This window comes from Haliotis rufescens, unplaced genomic scaffold, assembly GCF_023055435.1.
Source record: "Haliotis rufescens isolate VD_foot unplaced genomic scaffold, xgHalRufe1.0.p SCAF_3, whole genome shotgun sequence".
Lineage (NCBI taxonomy): Eukaryota > Metazoa > Mollusca > Gastropoda > Lepetellida > Haliotidae > Haliotis > Haliotis rufescens.
In genome coordinates, this window is record NW_025964001.1 from 64154800 (window position 1) to 64176031 (window position 21232).

Sequence of the window (21232 nt, forward strand, 5' to 3'; positions counted from 1 at the left end):
TAAAACCTGCCAATAATTCCAACATCTTTCAGGCTTGCAAGCAAAATATCATGTCTAACAGAATCAAATTCCACAACAAAAGGCAGAAGAGTCGTCCTTTTAAACAACAAATCTTGGGTAGTGCAACAGTTGGGCCGAATCCAGCCCGTATCTCATCAGTAACATTGTCATCTTAACAGAATTGCAGTCTCGGGTAAAGAATAGAAGTACATAATCAACATATAGTGTCAATGAGGGATATGCCTCTGTAGTTGATCGTATCCTTCTTAATACCCTGGTGTTCCCCGCCGTGATATGGCTGGAATATTGCTAAAAGCGGCGTAAAACCATACTCACTCACTCACTCTTAAGACCAGATTTTAAAAAGTGGACAAATAATACGTTTAATGTGGAAAATCACTGCTTTCAAATATTTTTTTAAGAGACGCAAAAGTATGTATGGTGAGACATTTAGTGTGTTTGTGTGTGTTTGTGTGTGTGTGTGTGTGTGTGTGTGTGTGTGTGTGTGTGTGTGTGTGTGTGTGTGTGTGTGTGTGTGTGTGTGTGTGTGTGTGTGTGTCTGCTTGTACTAGTCCGGACTGATGCCGATTTATAGTGCTAGCTCACTGAGATACCATGCCGCAGTTTAACATGAATACCCCACTCAGACACACTATACTGACTCCGAGCCGACCAGTCCTTGTTTTAGCCCCTTAATGCTGAGCGCCAGACAGGGTAACAACAAGTACCATCTTTTAACGTCCACGGAGGCGGTCGTGACACTTCAGAAGTGACATTAGATAAAGGATGCACAGCTCTACTGAACGAAACAGAAGAAAAATTGTCTGCTCAATTTTGTTTGCTGACTCCAACCGATAAGTTAACTTGTTTACCTTCCTTTAATATTTTCCAGAAGATGTTTTTGTCTCTGTTGATTCTTATATAAGTGTCTTTTTTTCTCAAATGATAAGCGTAAACATCAAAATACTTGAAAGTTTTATCCATGACCTCTATTTCCTGTTAAAGCCGTATATTTGCCATTCTTTAGGGTTTCAAGGTCAGGATCCAGATAAAATCTTTTGTTCACATCGGTTGCTTGTTAAATATTGATAAGTAGAGATATCACATTAAATTGTGTTAAATGAGTAACTTTATGCTTACTTTGTGCAAATAATGTATTGAATATATCAATAAAGAGATTTGTTTCTATCTTCTGGAGTTCCTCATTGATAACATCTATGTGACATTTGGGGATAATTCATTTAAGCAAGCAGAAGCGATCCCCAACCAAGGCTGATCTGTTTCTTTATGCTATTAAATTTATATTTCTTCTGGGATAGGCACAAATCAAAACAAAGGAACTCGTCCAAGAAGTTTGACTTTAGCTTCAGATGATGGTCTGTTTTCGTTCAGTAATGATCAAACATCCAGTTCCCTTTCACTGATGTGACCCAACTGACCTAGAAATGAAAGAGAACAATAAAACCGCCACATCCGTTTCTTATTTAGATCTATGCATAAAGACAAAACACTTTCCACAAGACTGTATTACAAGGGAGGTGGCTTCACCTTTACAAAAGTCAGTTTTCCCTTCATGTCGAGCAATATTCCAGCAGCTCCAACATTTGATGTCCACATTTTACAACGTTTGAGGTACACGTGTACACTAAACACTGAGAGCAGCCATTACAGAATTCGACCCTGACTTACATTTGATCTTATCATCCACTCTTTAGATAAGGTGTATGCCAACAAGGGTGCCGAAGTTGGGTGACGTTAATACAAGGTATTCATGTACACAGCACTACTGGGCGTGTTGTTGCTGGTCTTCCCCGTCTCAACAAAGGAGCTTCTGACAAATGGCGGATTCGAAGATTCCTCACACTGGCATTGCACGCATATCCACTGTACACTGTCTCCTGATAGTGTCGCAGGACAACACTCCTTGCGTGTGTCACAAAGGTGAGATAATCTGCAATTGTTTTTGTGGTTTAACGCCGCGCTCAGTAATATTCCACGTATAAGACGACCGTCTGTGAATAATCGAGTCTGGCCCAAATAACCCAGTGATTGGCATCATGGACATCGATCCACGCAATTGGGATACGATGACATGCATCAACCAAGTCAGCGAGTCTGACCACCTGATACCGTTTGTCGCCTCTTACGACAAGCATAGTCGCCTTTTACGGCAAGCTGAAGACCAAGTTAACTGTGTTAATAACTTTTGATAAAGTATTGTGACGAAATATTTCCATGTTTGTTTTTGTTGTTTGACGTCAACATATTCCAGCTATATGCCGTCGGCGTGTGAATAATCGAATCTGGCCCCTTGAGGATGCGGGTTCACAATGGTCCACAGTAACCTATCTGCAATCTGTAAATATTCAAGTCAGAACAAGACAAATCAGTGACAAGAAACGTAATCAACAGCTCATACCTTCACTGAGCCCGATCCAGTTTAGTCGCCCCTGACCAGTTATGACCACGGCTAGCATAAGATTTTCACATTTTAAACTTAAACAAGTTTCAAATTAAAATATGCTTGTTTTCCATGTAGCATCGATGCAGATGATGATAATACTACAACATAGCGATTATCGGTACCTTTACACATCCTGCACATGATGCAAGTTATGATCACAGATTATCCGTGTGCGTTTCAGACACCACGACACCGAAGGTCCAGCGCAGGATCTGACCACGGTCAAGCGAGGTGGACGTTACACCGCAAGCGTCTATGTGAAACTCATGAACGACGAAGCTCATGTGCTGGGACAATCAGCCATGTTCAATATTCAGTTTGTTTTCAAAGGTTATTGGTGTTTTTAATTTGGAATGGTTAGAAAAAATAATGTTAGCTAAAAAACCGCATTTGAATAACACAAGTCAGAGAAAATCTGACGTCGTATTTTGGTGATGTGTATCTGTGAATAACGCGTTTGCAGTGTCTGATTCTCTGTTTGAACCTGGACACGATTTTAATGTGTAAGAGTGAGTTTTGTTTTACGCCGTTTTGGGCAGCATTGCAGTTTTATAACTGCCTGTCGGCTTGATGTGGGTGAAGGACCCGAAGTGATGCAGGTCTCAGATGTTTACCACGTACCATAACAGTGCTGACAAACCTAGATAATAATCAGTGCGAATTTGGTATTCAAACCCACGACAATCAGTTTCTAGCACGCCAAAAACAAGCAAAGTTTCTAGGTGATTTGCTGCTTCTTAGACGAGTGGGCCACTTTGCCTCTAGTTTATAGAGCGTAACAAGTGACTATTCACTCATTAACTCGGGTAATATATGTGGTATTGTATGCTACATTGCAGTAGTTTACTTACAGACAAGACTTCCGACATGTACCTACCCATGGCCCACATGCCTCTAGTAAGGGCATCAGATGGTTGGGTTCATCTTGTCGGAGACTTTGTTGTTCCAGAAAAAGGTTGGTTAACTGTAGATATATGCAACAATTTTTAAAGGGCATCCTCGTGTTCGGAAGGATGAAGTTGATACGTTTATGTGTTTGTTGGTACCTAGTTAGTAATACGTTGTGATCTATTTGGTTGTTATTATCCGTGTGTTATGACCTAGTTAGATGTTACAAATTATGGGTCATGACCTACTTGGTTATTATGAACAGTGTGTTATGACCTACTTGCTTGTATAACCCATGTGTTATGACCTACTTGCTTGTATAACCCATGTGTTATGACCTACTTGCTTGTATAACCCATGTGTAATGACCTACTTGCTTGTATTACCCTTGTGTTATGACCTACTTGCTTGTATAACCCATGCGTTATAACCTACTTGCTTGTATAACCCATGCGTTATGACCTACTTGCTTGTATAACCCATTTGTTAAGGCCTACTTGCTTGTATAACCCATGTGTAATGACCTACTTGCTTGTATAACCCATGTGTTATGGCCTACTTGCTTGTATTACCAATGTGTTAACTGCTTGTATTACCAATGTGTTATGACCTATTTGCTTGTATAACCCATGTTATGACATATTTGCTTGTATAACCCACGCATTATGCCCTACTTGCTTGTATAACCCACGTGGTATGACCTACTTTCTTGTCTAAACCCATATTATGACCTACTTGCTTGTTTAACCCATATGTTATGACCTACTTGCTTGTTATAACCCATGTACTATGACCTATTAGGTTGTTATATCCAATGTGTGCTAACTGCTTTGGACCGTTGGTTATATTTGTCGTATATATGTGCCTACTTGGTAATATGTCCTATATTTCACGGCCTACATTGTTGTTTTTTACGTATGTGCCTACTTGGTGATATGTCCTCTGTGTCCTGGTCTACTTGGTGCCATGGCCTAATTGATAATATGTCCTCTGTGTCCTGGCCTACTTGGTGTCATGGCCTAATTGATAATATGTCCAAAGTGTCCTGGCCTACTTGGTGTCCTGGCCTACTTGATAATATGTCCAAAGCGTCCTGGCCTACTTGGTGTCATGGCCTACTTGATAATATGTCCAAAGTGTCCTGGCCTACTTGGTGTCATGGCCGTTCAAGGTGATATGCCCTGTGTGTCCTGGCCTACTTTGTGCATTGCCCTATGTGTCGTGGCATATTTAAATTGTGTTCCGGGTCAGAAAGTCCCCAGTACCTTATACATTTCATTGAAACCTACTAAATTGGGTAGTGGGTGATCAGGCTCTGTGTCTGGGTTCAGCGTGCGTCTTCCTTCCCCAGCAAATCACTGGTTTGCCCAGTTATTTATATGGACCATTGTGGAGTGAACTAGGTGTTCCACATGTTTGAAATGACCCTAAGGAATTAGGTGTTCCACGCGTTTGAAATGACCCTAGTGAATAAGGTGTTCCACACGTTTGAAATGACCCTAGTGAATTAGGTGTTCCACGCGTTTGAAATGACCCTAGTGAATTAGGTGTTCCACATGTTTGAAATGACCCTAGTGAATTAGGTGTTCCACACGTTTGAAATGACCTTAGTGAATTAGGTGTTCCACACGTTTGAAAACATCCTAGTGAATAAGGTGTTCCACATGTTTAAAATGACCCTAGTGAATTAGGTGTTCCACATGTTTAAAATGACCCTAGTGAATAAGGTGTTCCACACGTTTGAAATGACCCTAAGGAATTAGGTGTTCCACATGTTTGAAATGACCCTAGTGAATTAGGTGTTCCACACGTTTGAAATGACCCTAGTGGATTAGGTGTTCCACACGTTTGAAAACATCCTAGTGAATAAGGTGTTCCACATGTTTAAAATGACCCTAGTGAATTAGGTGTTCCACATGTTTAAAATTACCCTAGTGAATTAGGTGTTTCACACGTTTGAAATGACCCTAGTGAATTAGGTGTTCCACATGTTTGAAATGACCCTAGTGAATTAGGTGTTCCACACGTTTGAAATGACCCTAGTGAATAAGGTGTTCCACATGTTTGAAATGACCCTAAGGAATTAGGTGTTCCACATGTTTGAAATGACCCTAAGGAATTAGGTGTTCCACATGTTTGAAATGACCCTAAGGAATTAGGTGTTCCACATGTTTGAAATGACCCTTGTGAATTAGGTGTTCCACATGTTTGAAATGACCCTAGTGAATTAGGTGTTCCACACGTTTGAAAACATCCTAGTGAATTAGGTGTTCCACACGTTTGAAATGACCCTAAGGAATTAGGTGTTCCACATGTTTGAAATGACCCTAGTGAATTAGGTGTTCCACACGTTTGAAATGACCCTAGTGAATTAGGTGTTCCACACGTTTGAAAACATCCTAGTGAATTAGGTGTTCCGCATGTTTGAAAACATCCTTGTGAATTAGGTATTCCACACGTTTTAAATGACCCTAGTAAATTAGGTGTTCCACACGTTTGAAATGACCCTAGTGAATTAGGTGTTCCACACGTTTGAAATGACCCTAGTGAATTAGGTGTTCCACACGTTTGAAAACATCCTAGTGAATAAGGTGTTCCACATGTTTGAAAACATCCTTGTGAATTAGGTATTCCACACGTTTTAAATGACCCTAGTGAATTAGGTGTTCCACATGTTTGAAATGACCCTTGTGAATTAGGTGTTCCACATGTTTGAAATGACCCTAGTGAATTAGGTGTTCCACACGTTTGAAAACATCCTAGTGAATTAGGTGTTCCACACGTTTGAAATGACCCTAAGGAATTAGGTGTTCCACATGTTTGAAATGACCCTAGTGAATTAGGTGTTCCACACGTTTGAAATGACCCTAATGAATTAGGTGTTCCACACGTTTGAAAACATCCTAGTGAATTAGGTGTTCCGCATGTTTGAAAACATCCTTGTGAATTAGGTATTCCACACGTTTTAAATGACCCTAGTGAATTAGGTGTTCCACACGTTTGAAATGACCCTAGTGAATTAGGTGTTCCACACGTTTGAAATGACCCTAGTGAATTAGGTGTTCCACACGTTTGAAAACATCCTAGTGAATTAGGTGTTCCACATGTTTGAAAACATCCTTGTGAATTAGGTATTCCACACGTTTTAAATGACCCTAGTGAATTAGGTGTGTTCCACACGTTTGAAATGACCCTAGTGAATTAGGTGTTCCACACGTTTGAAATGACCCTAGTGAATTAGGTGTTCCACACGTTTGAAAACATCCTAGTGAATTAGGTGTTCGACACGTTTCATATGACCCTAGTGAATTAGGTGTTCGACACTTTTCATATGACCCCAGTAAAGTAGGTGTTCGACACGTTTGAAATGACCCCGTGAATTAGGTGTTCCACACGTTTGAAATGACCCTAGTGAATTAGGTGTTCCACACGTTTGAAAACATCCTAGTGAATTAGGTGTTCGACACGTTTCATATGACCCCAGTAAAGTAGGTGTTCGACACGTTTGAAATGACCCCGTGAATTAGGTGTTCCACACGTTTGAAATGACCCTGGTGAATTAGGTGTTCCACACGTTTGAAAACATCCTAGTGAATTAGGTGTTCGACACGTTTCATATGACCCCAGTAAAGTAGGTGTTCGACACGTTTGAAATGACCCCGTGAATTAGGTGTTCCACACGTTTGAAATGACCCTAGTGAATTAGGTGTTCCACACGTTTGAAAAGAATGTGTTCGCAATGTTTGAAATTAAATGTATTTGATATTTACTGTTGAATAACGTTTATTATAAATTCAGTATAGTTTCGAGTCACCAAATACTAAGGTACAGACTTTGACCTAATATTGAATCAACAGTTCACTTGTGAAGTGTGAGTATTGATTCACTGTCGAATGTCAAACGTAATATACATCATCTCCTTTAAGTCTTTGAAAGGAATTTAGAAGTGATACACATAAGGAAGAGAATTTATGTATGTCAACTTCTTTATTATTAGGAACACAACGTTTCGGAGTATATATTTACTCCTTCATCAAGTGAATGAATGCCATGAGGTAGAGAGCATATATATGTACATGAAAGAACAACAAAAGTAATAAGATAACAAAAGGTGGAAACTTAACAAGTGAAGCCAACAGATGTATATAATTGGCGCTGATAGGTGATTAGCATAGACAATGGAAGCCAACACTTTACAGTAATTAGCGCTGATAGTTAAGTACTCTGCTCACTGGCTCATGGCATTCATTCACCTGATGAAGGCGTAAGCCTACACTACGAAACATTGTGTTTCTCTTCCTTATCATCTCCTTTAGATATTCAGTTGTCAAGAGTGAAAATATTCGGGCCACACCCGTCGGTTGACTATCTGGTTGACAGCGCGACGGTGACGGAACTTCCTCCTTTAGACCCACATTGGAAGGACGGAACCTACCGCGTCATACAGGCGGTCAGAAAGTCTAACATACACCTGAGGTATGTCATTTGTCTACAGTTGCTCCCAATAGTCAACTGTCCCTTTGTGTCAAAGAACTCCAGTCTGAAGAAGTCTGTCTACATTTCACAACTTTTGAGGTACAATCGAGCGTGCTCTTTCTTCGAAGACTTCAAAGAACGGCATACGACGCTTGCTCAAAAGTTGCTTCATTCCCTTGTACCTTATGTTCCGTTGGGTTTTATTTTCAAGTAAATAATTGACTTGCCTTTGCATGTGTTTCTACGGGAACAGGCTGGCTATCTCACTTTTCGCGAAACCTGGTATCATCACTATTTGATAGTTTTTCATAATAGTCGGGATCGTTCAATGGACTCTGCTTATAGTAGAGTGAGTGAGTGAATATGGTTTTACGCCGCTTTTAGCAATGTTCCAGCAATATCAGGGCGGGGGACACCAGAATTAGGCTTCACACATTGTACCCATGTCGGGAATCGAACCCGGGTCTTCGGCGTGACGAGCGAACGCTTTAACCACTAGGCCACCCGACCGCCCCGCTTTTAGTAGAGATTTATTAAGGTTGTGGAAATGGTTTGTGTCGCTTTTATTTAAATCCTGAATAGGACCACACCAGCCCATGCTTTACAATGCGACAAGTGGATCGGTTGTCAGGCTAGGATGATTGTGTGTCATCAAAGCCGGACGGTGTGGAACGTGGCTCATAATATCAATCACTGGTTTATCTGGTCAAGGATATCTTCATTCGCTGTCATGTAGCTAGATTTTCGCTGAGTACGGCATTAACCAACATACGAAAAATACAAAGCAATATGTATATTGTAGTCCAATTACACCCATAACAATAACGTTGTACATTCGTGTGTCAAATGACACGAAGTACATACTACGAGTTTATCATTTTATCAAACACGTGTGTTGATGTTATATCTTCAGCATAACTCTGGAAAACGGTCTTGATCCTCAAAAAGTTACAATAAAGGTGAGATATATACGTTTTAACTATAAATGCCTCACAAATGCTCACCAGTAATTAAATATAACGGATGATTTCAACGTTTGATCAGATGTGTATTATTGTATTTTGGCGACGTGCATCGTTGTTCGTGCTATCAACAAGGATCCATGACAAAGGAAGAAGACAAAGATATCCATGGTTTAAGAATTTTCCATCGCGTCGGATACTGTTCTCGTCCATTGTTGCCATAATCGTCTGATTTCTATATCCAAAGACAGCTTATTGTAGTGGAGACAGGGTGAACACTGATCTGAAGTTTGTGATGTCGCCTACCAAAATTACCTGTTGGTGTCCGTTTGCTTTTGGTCAATATTTTTTTCAATTTGCCAACAAATAACATGTCATTTATTTTATTTTATTACAACGGCTAGATAGATCAGCTGAAGCATGGCTTTCCGTTTGGTACTGCTGTAAACTCCAACCTGTACCTGCACGGCACCGAACCTCGTTACAACGACTTCATCAACAAGCATTTCAACTGGGCAGTGCTTGAGAATAACCTGAAATGGAAGGCAAATGCACCTCGGGCGGTAGGTGCTTTACCTTGTTAAGTGCACTGTGCTTAGCCTATGAAACAACACAAATGTCACGTATATTTTCATTAGCAACATTGTTTTCACTTATCTTCATATTTATTAAAATGCAAACGCAGATGTAACAATCTAATTTATTTGAATAGGATAGAAAGTCAGATTCGCCCTGATCTTGTTTCTTGGTTTGTCAGCACCATACCTGCCCAACGTTGCTCTTTCTTCCTTACAGAACACGTCCTTTTATGACAGTGCTGTGGACACGATAAAGGAACTTCGATCGCATGGGTAGGATTTAATCTCACCAGACATTTTATGTTGAAATGACACTGTGTTAGTAAGTTTAACACAGCTTTGAACAGTACTTTAGCTTATCCACGGCGTCACAGCTTCGTGTGGGAAACTCGAAGTGAAACCAACGAGCGTTGGTATGGTGCTGACAAACCTGGACACATAATCAATGCGAATCTGGGATTTGTTATATGGCGATGTATTTTATTGTTTAACAGTGACTGTAGCTGTGTTGCATTGTTTCTGTTTGGATTCGGTAGACGTTCGTTGCATTGTATCGTCGGGAAGTTACTGTATTTAGTTACTGGTGTGGTGTGTAAAATTCCGGTCCGGTATAGTATGTTATGGAAACCACTTTAATGTTCTGGTGAGGGCATTGTGTAGAAATTTCCAGTAGCTTGTAAGGCTGTTTAATATAGTCGGACAAGAGCGTGTTTACGTATCTCTCACGAATTTGTATCAAGGAGAAATGAAATTGTAAGTGTCACAATCTGTATTACGTAAATTGAACATTAATATGTAAATTGCTATGGCATGAACCTGTCATCCTGTAAGCTTGAATTTGTACTGGCAGATCAGTGTAACACATGGTTTGAACATGATCAACCTCAGTACGTTGATCAACTGGTGGCCCTGTGGCAAGTGCCTACTTTGACTAGTGAAACAACCCAATTCCATATCACTGTACACGAGGCCAAGTTCGTTCTGACCGCCTCCGTGGTCTAGTGGTAGAGCGTCCGCCCGGAGAGCGGAAGGTCGGGGGTTCGATCCCCGGCCGCGTCATACCAAAAGACGTTAAAAGGTGGTATTTGTTGTTACCCTGTCTGGCGCTCTGGGGCTAAAACAAGGACTGGTCGGCTCGGAGTCAGTATACTGTGTGTGAGTGGGGCATTCATGTTAAACTCCGGCATGGTATCTCAGTGAGCTAGCTCTATAAATCGGCATCAGTCCGGACTAGTACAAGCACACACACACACACACACACTCACACACGCACGCACGCACGCACGCACGCACGCACGCACGCACGCACGCACGCACACACACACACACACACACGCGTGCACGTGCACGTGCATGCACGTTGCTATAAAGGTACACTAATCTTGGACGCGATGTTAAACCCAATTTCACCTGAGTCCCAACCGGGATTCGAACCACACTCTCAGTGTGAGGCACCTAATCGCCAGCACACAAATTATTTGTTAAACACTTCATTGTCGGTATCACCGATAACGATATTGCTGAACTGTTCTCAAAGGCGCACACATCTCTCATAACACAGATTTCTGTGTAGGATAAAGGTCAGAGGTCACTGCCTCGTGTGGTCATCGGAAACCTTTTTACCGACCTGGGTTCGAACTCTCAGGGGTGATGATTTAAGACGGGCTGTCATTCACAGAATAGACGAGGCGATGAAGAGGACACACGGATTGTAAGTATTTTCTACAGCGTAGGTTATATGTAGCTCACTGGAACAATTAATTTTAAACTTTGTAAAACGGTACAAAAATACAGGTTATGAGTACATTCAGTTACATTGACATATATCAATATATACACTGGATTGTCTGGCCCAGAGTCGACTATTTGCAGAGGGCGGTCATATAGCTGGAATATTGCGACGTTACACACTAAACAAACAAACACATAAACATTTATCCCATTCGGTCGCGTAGATAGACCCTTAGAGATGGTCTGTAATGGAAGATATACTACTTCGTGCTTGCGGTAGGTATGCGAAATACTGCTCGATGCTGCCTTGATGCAATGGGTCATCTCGATTCCAAGTGCCCAGGAGGTGACTATACTGCTGCTTGTAGACTGTTTGTACTGTGTGGGGTTGGGCTTTGTAGGGTGGAACACTGGGATGTAAACAACGAGAACCTACACGGGCAGTGGTTCCAGGAGGTCCTCCAAGACAGGGATTACAACCTGGAACTGTTCAGGATAGCCCACCAGGCGGACCCCGGCGTCAAGCTCTTCCTGAACGACAACAAGGTGGTTGCACGTGGAGCCAATGTACAGGTCAGAGATCCTTATTCTCTAAACCGAGGCGTGAATGCTGCTTATGAAAACGTAACTAAATGTGAGACATCAAGCAACATTTAGCCAACACTACCATACAAGATATGTTTTTATATACTCCCGCCCCGCAAATTAGAATTCTTGTCTGTTCGTACCTGAACATAGAAGTACCAAATCATATAATGGTCAGGATGGAAAGAAAACCCGACCTTCTTCAGCGGAGGTCATATCTGCCATAGTAAAAAAATAAATGTATAGTATTCCCTCGCTATAGTACCGCCTTCCCACGCTATAGTACCGCCTTCCCTCGCTATAGTACCGCCTTCCCACGCTATAGTACCGCCTTCCCGCGCTATAGTACCGCCTTCCCTCGATATACTACCGCCTTCCCTGGCTGTGAACGTCGCACCTAAAGTAGACCTTTAGAAGATTCTCTGAAAGGATCCTAGTATAATAAATAATAAATCTGAGATGGTATCGTTCACAATGAATAAAACAAAATGAAACCAAAATACACACAGCAATATTCCAGCTATATGACGGCGGTCGGTAAATAATCGAGCCGGGACCAGACAATCCAGTGATTGATATCATGAGCATCGATCCACGCAATTGAGATACGATGACGTGCATCAACCAAGTCAGCGAGCCTGACCACCCGATCCCGTTAGTCGCCTCTAACGACACGCTTTGTCGCCTTTTTCGGCAAGCATGAGTTGCTGAAGACCTATTCTACCCCGGATCTTCACGGGTCATATAAACTTTGAGGATAATAATCAATGTAATTGTTCCTTCAAGATGTAACACTGAATCAACGTCTGTGTGTGTATTATTTGAGTATATAAGATAGCTACGCAATAAATATCAAAGAACAAAGAAGAAGGAAGCGTGGTTTATTTCACGATAAAACATTGTTCTATCAAGACGTTATTTCTGGAGATTCGGACTTGCCCTCTCAGTGAGCTAGCATCAGTCCGGACTAGTACAAGCAGCCACACACGTGCATGCACGTTGCTATATAAGTGCAATAATCTTGGACGCGACGTTAAATCCAATTTCACCTCACCTCACCTAATCGACAAACGGGAGTGAGGGGGTAATTAGCACTGATAGGTGAAAGAATGGACATAGCAATGGGCAAATAGGGTAGACAGGTCTTCAGCAACCCATGCTGGCCGTAAAAGGCAACTATGCTTGTCGTAAGAGGCGACTAACGGGATCGGGTGGTCAGGCTCCCTATGTTTCTCATAGATGTAGCTTGGCAACGTAGATAAACGCAATGCTCGAACGATCGCATCTAAAAGTGGAAGAGATATGATGATCGGTATAGGGAGAACAGGTACAGGTAATCACGTGAAAAGAGTGAGAATATCTGGGAAATACCAAACTTGACACCTCTCTTCATAAAATGTACTTGTCCGACATTGCTTCGGTCTGATTCTATTCAGAGTGTAATCATTATTTTAATACTGGTAAATATTTTAAAGAGTGTACATTTCATTAACATCCTTAAAAAGGCAGTAAACAACACGTGATCGTTGTTTGTCGTACAATCAAACACTGCTTGAAGAATAAACCACTCGGGGCTGCGTTATTCGTGGTTTATTCTCCCTGCAGTTTTTTTATTGTACGATAAAGAACGACCATGAGTCGTCTATTTCTTCAATAAAATGCCCTCTGACCTTTAGTGATTGAGGATCTTCTCTGCAGGCGTACCTGGCACAGGCTACAGAGTTCAAGAACGCACATGTGGGACTCTACGGTATCGGCGCACAGACTCACTTCCGGGATATGACGGCCCCAGATCCTTATTTGATAAAGGTAAAGGTCCAATGTTGTTTTCACACTTAGATATTAGTTATATACATGGTTTGTAAAGAGTGAGTGAGTATGGCTTTACGCCGCTTTTAGCAATATTCCAGCAATATCACGGCTGGGGACTCCAGAAATGGGCTTCACACATTGTATCCATGTCGGGAATGGAACCCGGGTTTTCGGCGTGACGAGCGAACGCTTTAACCGCTAGGCTACCCGACCGCCCCGGTTTGTAAAGAGGCCATAGCTGACAGTCCTTTTGAATTTCATTCATAAGTAATTGGTTTTCCAAACACCTAGTCTGATATATAGTGAACTACGGTAATTCGGCTCCCTTTTCAGTGATACGCGCCTATAATCAAAATTCCGGATTACAGAATAATGTTTTGTATCTTTAAATATACTCTGCTAAAAAAAAACGAAAAAGGTAGAAAAATCGTTTAATATCTGACAAAATTAATACCAAACATTACATGCATGGATTGGGATGGATTTGTGTGGAAAGATGGAAAAATCGCTAAAACACAACCACGTGAGAGCCTGGCGGTAGTGTGATGATGTGGGCAACCATCTCCTACACTGGTAGAACAGACTTGTTGCAAGTTCTGGGTAGTGTGATGATGTGGGCAGCCATCTCGTTCACTGGTAGAACAGACTTGTTGCAAGATCTGGGTAGTGATGATGTGGGCAGCCATCTCGTTCACTGGTAGAACAGACTTGTTGCAAGCTCTGGGTAGTGTGATGATGTGGGCAGCCATCTCCTACACTGGTAGAACAGACTTGTTGCAAGTTCTGGGTAGTGTGATGATGTGGGCAGCCATCTCGTTCACTGGTAGAACAGACTTGTTGCAAGATCTGGGTAGTGATGATGTGGGCAGCCATCTCGTTCACTGGTAGAACAGACTTGTTGCAAGCTCTGGGTAGTGTGATGATGTGGGCAGCCATCTCCTACACTGGTAGAACAGACTTGTTGCAAGTTCTGGGGAATTTAACTGCACAACGTTACGTGGATGGTATTCTTCGTCCAAACGTCTTCCCCAGTGTGCACCAAGCGAACGTTATTTTCCAACATTACGACGCCTGATCTCACATGGCAAGACTGACAACAGCCTTTTTCAGGAATCACAACATCCAGGTCCTACCATGGCCTTTCAGGTGTCCAGAGTTAAACCCAGATCTTAAATGTATGTGATGCACTGAATCAACGACTGCCAGAACGTCAGCAACAATTAATAAACCTCCGACTGTTGCTTCAAGAACTGCAGGCAGAGTGGGTGAACATTCCCCAGGCCATAATTCGGGATCTGATTTCTTCCATGCCAGTGAGTTTTGGACTAATGGTGGCCATACAAAATATTGAGAACAGTTGACCTTCACCGACTGTTCCATGTTTGGCATGTGAAACCTGGGTCAATGACAATGATGTGTGCCAATTTTGAACAATCGAGTGTCATCTGTTGATTCTTTATACAATATATAAAACATACATCTGAAATCACTTTTGCGTTTCTATTTTTGAAGAGTATATGTATTATTGCTCTACTGATATTTACAATGCATGGTACAGGGCTGTTCATAATATCCTGGGGTCCTAAAGTAGCATTTTATCAATCGAAATATAGAGACCTTAACAAAGAAATATATGTTTACCTGATTTTTTGCTCGTCAAAGGTTAATCTAATTGCTTTAAATAGATAGTAACATGTAACATGGAGATTTACTCGGATATTCCCCTCTACATAGGATACCCCGTCTCTCCACGGCTGCCTCGTGCATTCTACCAGGCAGGATAGTGAGTGAGTGAGTGAGTATGATTTTACGCCGCTTTTAGCAATATTCCAGCAATATCACGGCGGGGGACACCAGAAATGGGCTTCACACATTGTACCCATGTCGGGAATCGAACCCGGGTCTTCGGCGTAACGAGCGAACGCTTTAACCACTAGGCTACCCGACCGCCCCCCAGGCAGGATAGTAAATTCGCTGTTTACGAACCATCTGGACGCTGTTACTCGTTAACTTAGTAGAATTCACTCATGCCAGACTTTTTCCTCTGTGAACCCAAATTATCTGTGCAGAGTTGCATCCCTTTAGCTCGCCAGGAACCAATGATTGTAGGTTGGAATCCAAGTAAGGCTCGATTAGGTTTCCTGGTTTGTCAGCACCATACCGTGCTCGCGGGTTTCACTAAAGAGATAAACGTCTAAGACTTGCGTCACTTTAGAGTAGCCTCCCATATCAAGCTGACACGCCGTGATATAACTGGAATACTATTCATAGCGCTATTTGACCAAACCCTCTCATTCATGTTGGACATCGCGATATCATGCTAACTCACCCACTGGTGTTGAACATTTTCAGAATCACCTTGATACGCTGGCTAAAACCGGACTTCCAATCTGGATAACCGAGTTGGATTTGTATCACCCGGATGAGAAGACGCGAGCTGATTGGTACGAGACCGCTCTGAGGTCAATGTTCGGCCACCCGGCTGTTGAGGGTATCATGATCTGGGGCTTCTGGTCCAAGAAACAATGGCGCGGTGAGCCAGCATCATTGGTCAGTGGAGACAATTTTAGGGTAAGGGTTACCACGAACCAATCAACTTCTGTCGTTTAGCCAGAAAAATATAAATATTAACCGTCTACGCATGAGAATGATCAGTCTCGGTTATGTGTGAAACGGCAAAAATCTGGCCCTCTTTTTGGGGCGCAAAGTGGTAAAGTTTATGAATGGATCACTGATGATCAGTGACACCAGGTGTTCGCGCACAGGGGAAACATGTCCTGCTCTACCGCCACTCGCGATTTGCATAAAAAAGTATGACTCCCAAATCGGGAAATCATACCCATGAGAGAACAAGTCATTGTATGCCTTGGTATTAAAGAACGGACTTGGCCACTCGTGTCTTATGAAAGATAATGATATCAACTCGTATGTCTGTAGTTGAGGCATGGTAGATGTACGTGTCCAATGGAACACATAGACATGCAGGGGCGGTCGGGTAACCTAGTGGTTAAAGCGTTCGCTCGTCACGCCGAAGACCCGGGTTCGATTCCCGACATGGGTACAATGTGTGAAGCCCATTTCTGGTGTCCCCCGCCGTGATATTGCTGGAATATTGCTAAAAGCGGCGTAAAACCAAACTCACTCACTCACATAGACATGCAGACCTCTGTTTGTCCATTAACTCATAGGCACCCGTTCTGTGCGAAGATAAACATCTCCTAAACAAGAAACGCATAACCAGAATATGTAGTGTGGAGAACCATAACAAGAACCACAGTGTGAGGCATGTTCAATATGAAGAGATTACAAGGAAAAGGGCACGGTCAAGGTCGTGTGAACTCACGATTCGTGTATCTACCATAAGCGCCAGGTACTGCTTGCTGTTTGTTGAAAAGAGCGTTGGGAAAAGTCGTCCATGTTGTGCAAGGTGCTGCAGTGTCTGTGACGACGCTGTCATACCTGCGAACCACCTCGTCCGATATGTGCAAATCTGGTTCGGGTTCTAATCTGGTGACCCGTAAAGATCCGGGGTAGAAAAGATCTTCAGCAGCGCATGCTTACCGTAAAAGGCGTCTATGCTTGTCGCAAGAGGCGAACGGGATCGAGTGGTCAGGCTCACTGACTTGGTTGATGCATGTCATCATTTTCCAATTGCGTGGAACAATGATCATGATGTCAATCACTGGATTGTCTGGTCCAGATTCGCGTATCTACAGACTGACGTCATATAGCTGGAATATTGCTGAGTGCAGTGTTAAACAACAATCAACATAAACTGCGTTGTATTCACCAACCATTCCAGGGTAACGAGGGACACGGGTTAGAATAGGTCCTAATCTCTCTCTATATCGTTTGTCGTGCGATGCAATGCGATGCGATTTGTTTGTTTAACGCCACTCTCAGCAATATTCCAGCTATATGACGGCGGTCTGTTTTCAATCGGGTCTGGACCAGACAATCCAGTGGTTGATGTCATGAGCATCGATCCCACAATTTGGGATACGACATGCATCAACCAAAACAGCAAGCTTGATCCGATCCAGTTAGTCGCCTCTTACGACAAGCATAGTCGCCTTTTACGGCAAGCATGAGTTGCTGAAGACCTCTTCCAACCCGGATCTTCGCGGGGGCGATACGATTAAATTTGAGAAAGTGGTCAGGATCGGTGACGTGGTTGATTGTGTGTCATCGTACCCAGACAACATGGGACATTGCTCATGATATCAATCAGTCGTTTGTCTGGCCTATTTTCAGTTAAATCCAGGCTGGCGTCATACAGCTGTTAATTGTTACGTTAAGCAAATATCATCATCATTCACTTTAATCACTGCGTCATACAGCTGTTAATTGTTACGTTAAGCAAATATCATCACCATTCACTTTAAAGGGCAAGTTCACACGGAAATGAACCTAATTTTCTTGTACTTTTTCCACAATAAAAGTGTTAACCTAGAAGTGTCATAGACAAAAATATAAAAATATCACAATTAATTAACATATGTTTTGCATTAAAACGATTTATATTTTTCACATTTACCAAGTGTTCTATTTCCATAACAAAAACACCATGGCTTATGCCCCTTGCAATATGACGTCATTGGTGCCAATTGATAAACATTATGACGTCATCATGCTTTGTTAGAGCCGCTTCACGTGGTGTAGGTATAGGTGTGTGATTCTAGCGTCTCAGATGCCAGCCAGCATAGTGTAATGCTGAGTCACCACTGCGCCGGAGTGTGTCGTAGGCCATGTTGTTTTACCGAAAACTGGTACTTGATATCTTTTGCGTTCAGAATAGACAGGGACCCAGTTGAATTGGCACCAATTACGTCATAATCTAAGGGGGATAACTCAGGCCTGTTTAGCTCGAAAAACGAAGGCCTCATAACGGCATATCATTTTCACACAATTGTGAGCTTCCTACTTTCACTGTGAAAAAAGTGAGTGTATATTTTCAAACACAGATACTAACTAATTCTAAAATTGCGTTTTGTTTAGAAAAAGAAAGAAAGTGATTTTTGCGTGTACACTTCCCCTTTAATCACTGCTATATGAATGAAATATGAATGTTTAGTTTCTCATTTGCTAGATTAATTCGGCGGGACAGCGATTTCTACACCTACTGGAACACGACTGGATGACTCACGCTGAACGGAATGTGACTGACACGGGTACCCAGTTCTCTGTCCATGGTTTCCATGGTGATTATGACGTCACAGTCTTGTATAATGGACACGAGGTTCACCAGGCGAGACAGACTTTCACGCTTGGAAAGAACGACACACACATCAATATACATGTTCCCAAACTCGGAGCTAATATCATAGGATGAGCATAAAGGACCATTTAGAAAAAAAAGTGGATGCATTGATGTGATTATGTTGGTTATATTAATATTAATGAATAACGAATAATGACAATTTAATATATATTTAATATAATAATATATTTAATATAAATATTTATATATATATCTATAAATTAAAAAAATTATGTGAAGTTTACACGATATAGAGTTTTTCCATTGGAAGAGAGGTCGGTCACATAACCGCGAAATTGTCGTTGATAAGTGCATGAACGACACAATTTGACGTTCATGCGTTTTTTCTGTTCAGAGTTGCGTCCCCTGGGCAAGTCAGAAACCTATAATTGTGGGTTCGAATCCCGGTTCGACACGATTATGTTTCTAGGTTTGTGAGCACCACACCCCGCTCGTGGGTTTCACCGAAGTGGTAAACGTCCGAGACCGGGCTTTCCTCCCACATTAAGCTGACACGCCGTGATATAACTGGAATACTGTTAAAAGCGGCGTTAAACCCAACTGATGAGGCTAAGCGGACAGTATTTGTTTCCCCATGGCATCGTTGGCTCCAGATCGCTCTGGAAACACCACAAGGGGCAAACGATAATTGGCACCATGGGGTACGGCATTATTTCAGGCGCGGCTAGGTAGCCTTGTATTGGTGGTTACTTCCCAAATTCCAAACACCCCACTGAGGATCGCAGAGGTGAAATCTGGTATGGTATGACGTCGCATTCGAGATTCTTTCTCTTATAGACCAGTCCTTGTTTTTGCCCCTCATGGCTGAGCGTCAGACAGGGTTACAACAAGTACCATCTTTTAACGTCTTTCGGTATGACACGACCGGGGATCGAACCCACGACCTTCCGCTCTCCGGGCTGACGCTGTATACACTAGACCACGGAGGCGGTCTCAATCGTAGATGAGAATTGGTTGATCAGTGTGTGACTTGCCTGATACTTGACACATTGATATCGTGGATCGTTGCTCGTGTTTTAAGTCACTGGTTTTCCTGTCAAGGCTCCATTGCCGACATGCAACATGCTACACCTGGAATACTGCGGCGTCAAAGAACATTCACCCACATGTTACCATGGGGTCATCGGTTCTCATAACAAGATATGTTGAGCATGATGGGTATTTTTTAATCCATTGATACAAAAATAGAAAAATAACATTTCTTTGGAAAATGAAATATATACAAGGCTGTTGTGAAAATTATATACATGACACATATAAATGTACTATATTTACAGGAATATTTACAATGTTTGACAGACACGTGTTTGCTAACCGAAACCCCTCTTTTCGGAATCGTCACGCCGAAGATCCGGGTTACCATAATTATTTAACATTACTCAGACATAATGTGATGTGAATATCAATCAATTAATGAGCCACGTTGTATATGTTGTCATCTATGAAATTCAAAACAGTTTGATCTTAACCGGTAATAACACAAACATATTATGAAGTTGTGAAGTTGCACATTGCACAAACGTAGCTGCTCGTGTAAGATCATTGCAGACTTTAAATTCATATAATTGTGAAATTATATTAGAATGGTAAATAAATATTCACATTTGGAACATTATTTACATTTTCTGGTATTATTTACAAATTCTGGTATCAGACTATTTTTGTCGTCGTTTGTTATTTGTCTTCTGGGAAAAACTTAATCTTTTCCCCGCGTTTGTTCACATTGATAGTGTTCTTCTTTAACATAACATATCCAATATCATCGGCGAATACTTTGATCAAAATAGTGCTAAGCGCAGCTTGGTCAAATCTGTGACATGTCCCATATTTTCTCTGAGTCGTTTTGCAGGAATAGTGGCTTGAAGATGCGGGTATTTCTTTGAAGGGGTACATGCAGTTGGGTGCGAATGCGCACGCCAACCAAGGAAGTACTATTGCATTCTGGGTAAACACATCATTGTGGAATATCAAAAATGTGCCTTCCATTTCTCGGAATCGTGACATCTGGCACGGCTCAACGCCGAAATAGTCATACATTTTTGGGTCTGTGTGCAGCGGCGTGGACACGTGAGATGGCGAGATCATCATGCCTCGGTTTCGTACAGTCTCGAGTATTCCCGTGAGATTACGCACGAGGAACCTTACTGACGCGTCCATCCAAAATACATACTTCGATACCGGGAGATGAGCCTGCAGAATAAAAAAAAGTTTTATTGAAGTTTGCAAAGTAATTGAAGAACATATTCCGAGTTAACTTTAACTATGTATTGATTCGACAGATGTATACTGTGTGAGTAAACACATTACAATGAAAAGTTGCTGCAATAGTATTTAATGAATGACGCAGGTGGTTCTGTATGAATGAAGTTATGGCATAGATTCAAGGAAGGGAATGGTGCTGGGTGTCTCAGACATCTTCCCTTGCCAAACTAGGTTTGATTGGATTAAACGGCGA

At 42.0% G+C, this 21232-nt stretch overlaps 2 protein-coding genes across 10 annotated transcripts in view; one reads left to right on the forward strand and one right to left on the reverse strand.

Annotated features, from left to right (window-relative positions):
- Positions 1–1710: 1710 nt before the first annotated feature.
- Positions 1711–19153, forward strand: LOC124132397 (anti-sigma-I factor RsgI6-like). The gene is made up of 12 exons (XM_046496292.2): positions 1711–1941; positions 2646–2794; positions 3318–3419; positions 7669–7828; positions 8742–8787; positions 9195–9353; positions 9586–9641; positions 10942–11079; positions 11501–11672; positions 13383–13493; positions 15849–16067; positions 18586–19153. Exons 1-12 carry the CDS (start codon positions 1772–1774, stop codon positions 18826–18828), a joined length of 1725 nt encoding a protein of 574 aa, XP_046352248.2. The 5' UTR covers positions 1711–1771; the 3' UTR covers positions 18829–19153.
- Positions 19154–19927: 774 nt separating this feature from the next.
- Positions 19928–21232, reverse strand: part of LOC124132398 — a 50379-nt gene continuing 49074 nt past the window's right edge. For all 9 annotated transcript variants that reach the window (XM_048403279.1, XM_048403280.1, XM_046496296.2 and 6 more), the window contains one exon: positions 19928–20967. In XM_048403279.1, the coding sequence (XP_048259236.1) occupies positions 20452–20967 (516 nt within the window). In that variant the 3' untranslated portion in view covers positions 19928–20451. The remainder of the gene's footprint in view (positions 20968–21232) is intronic.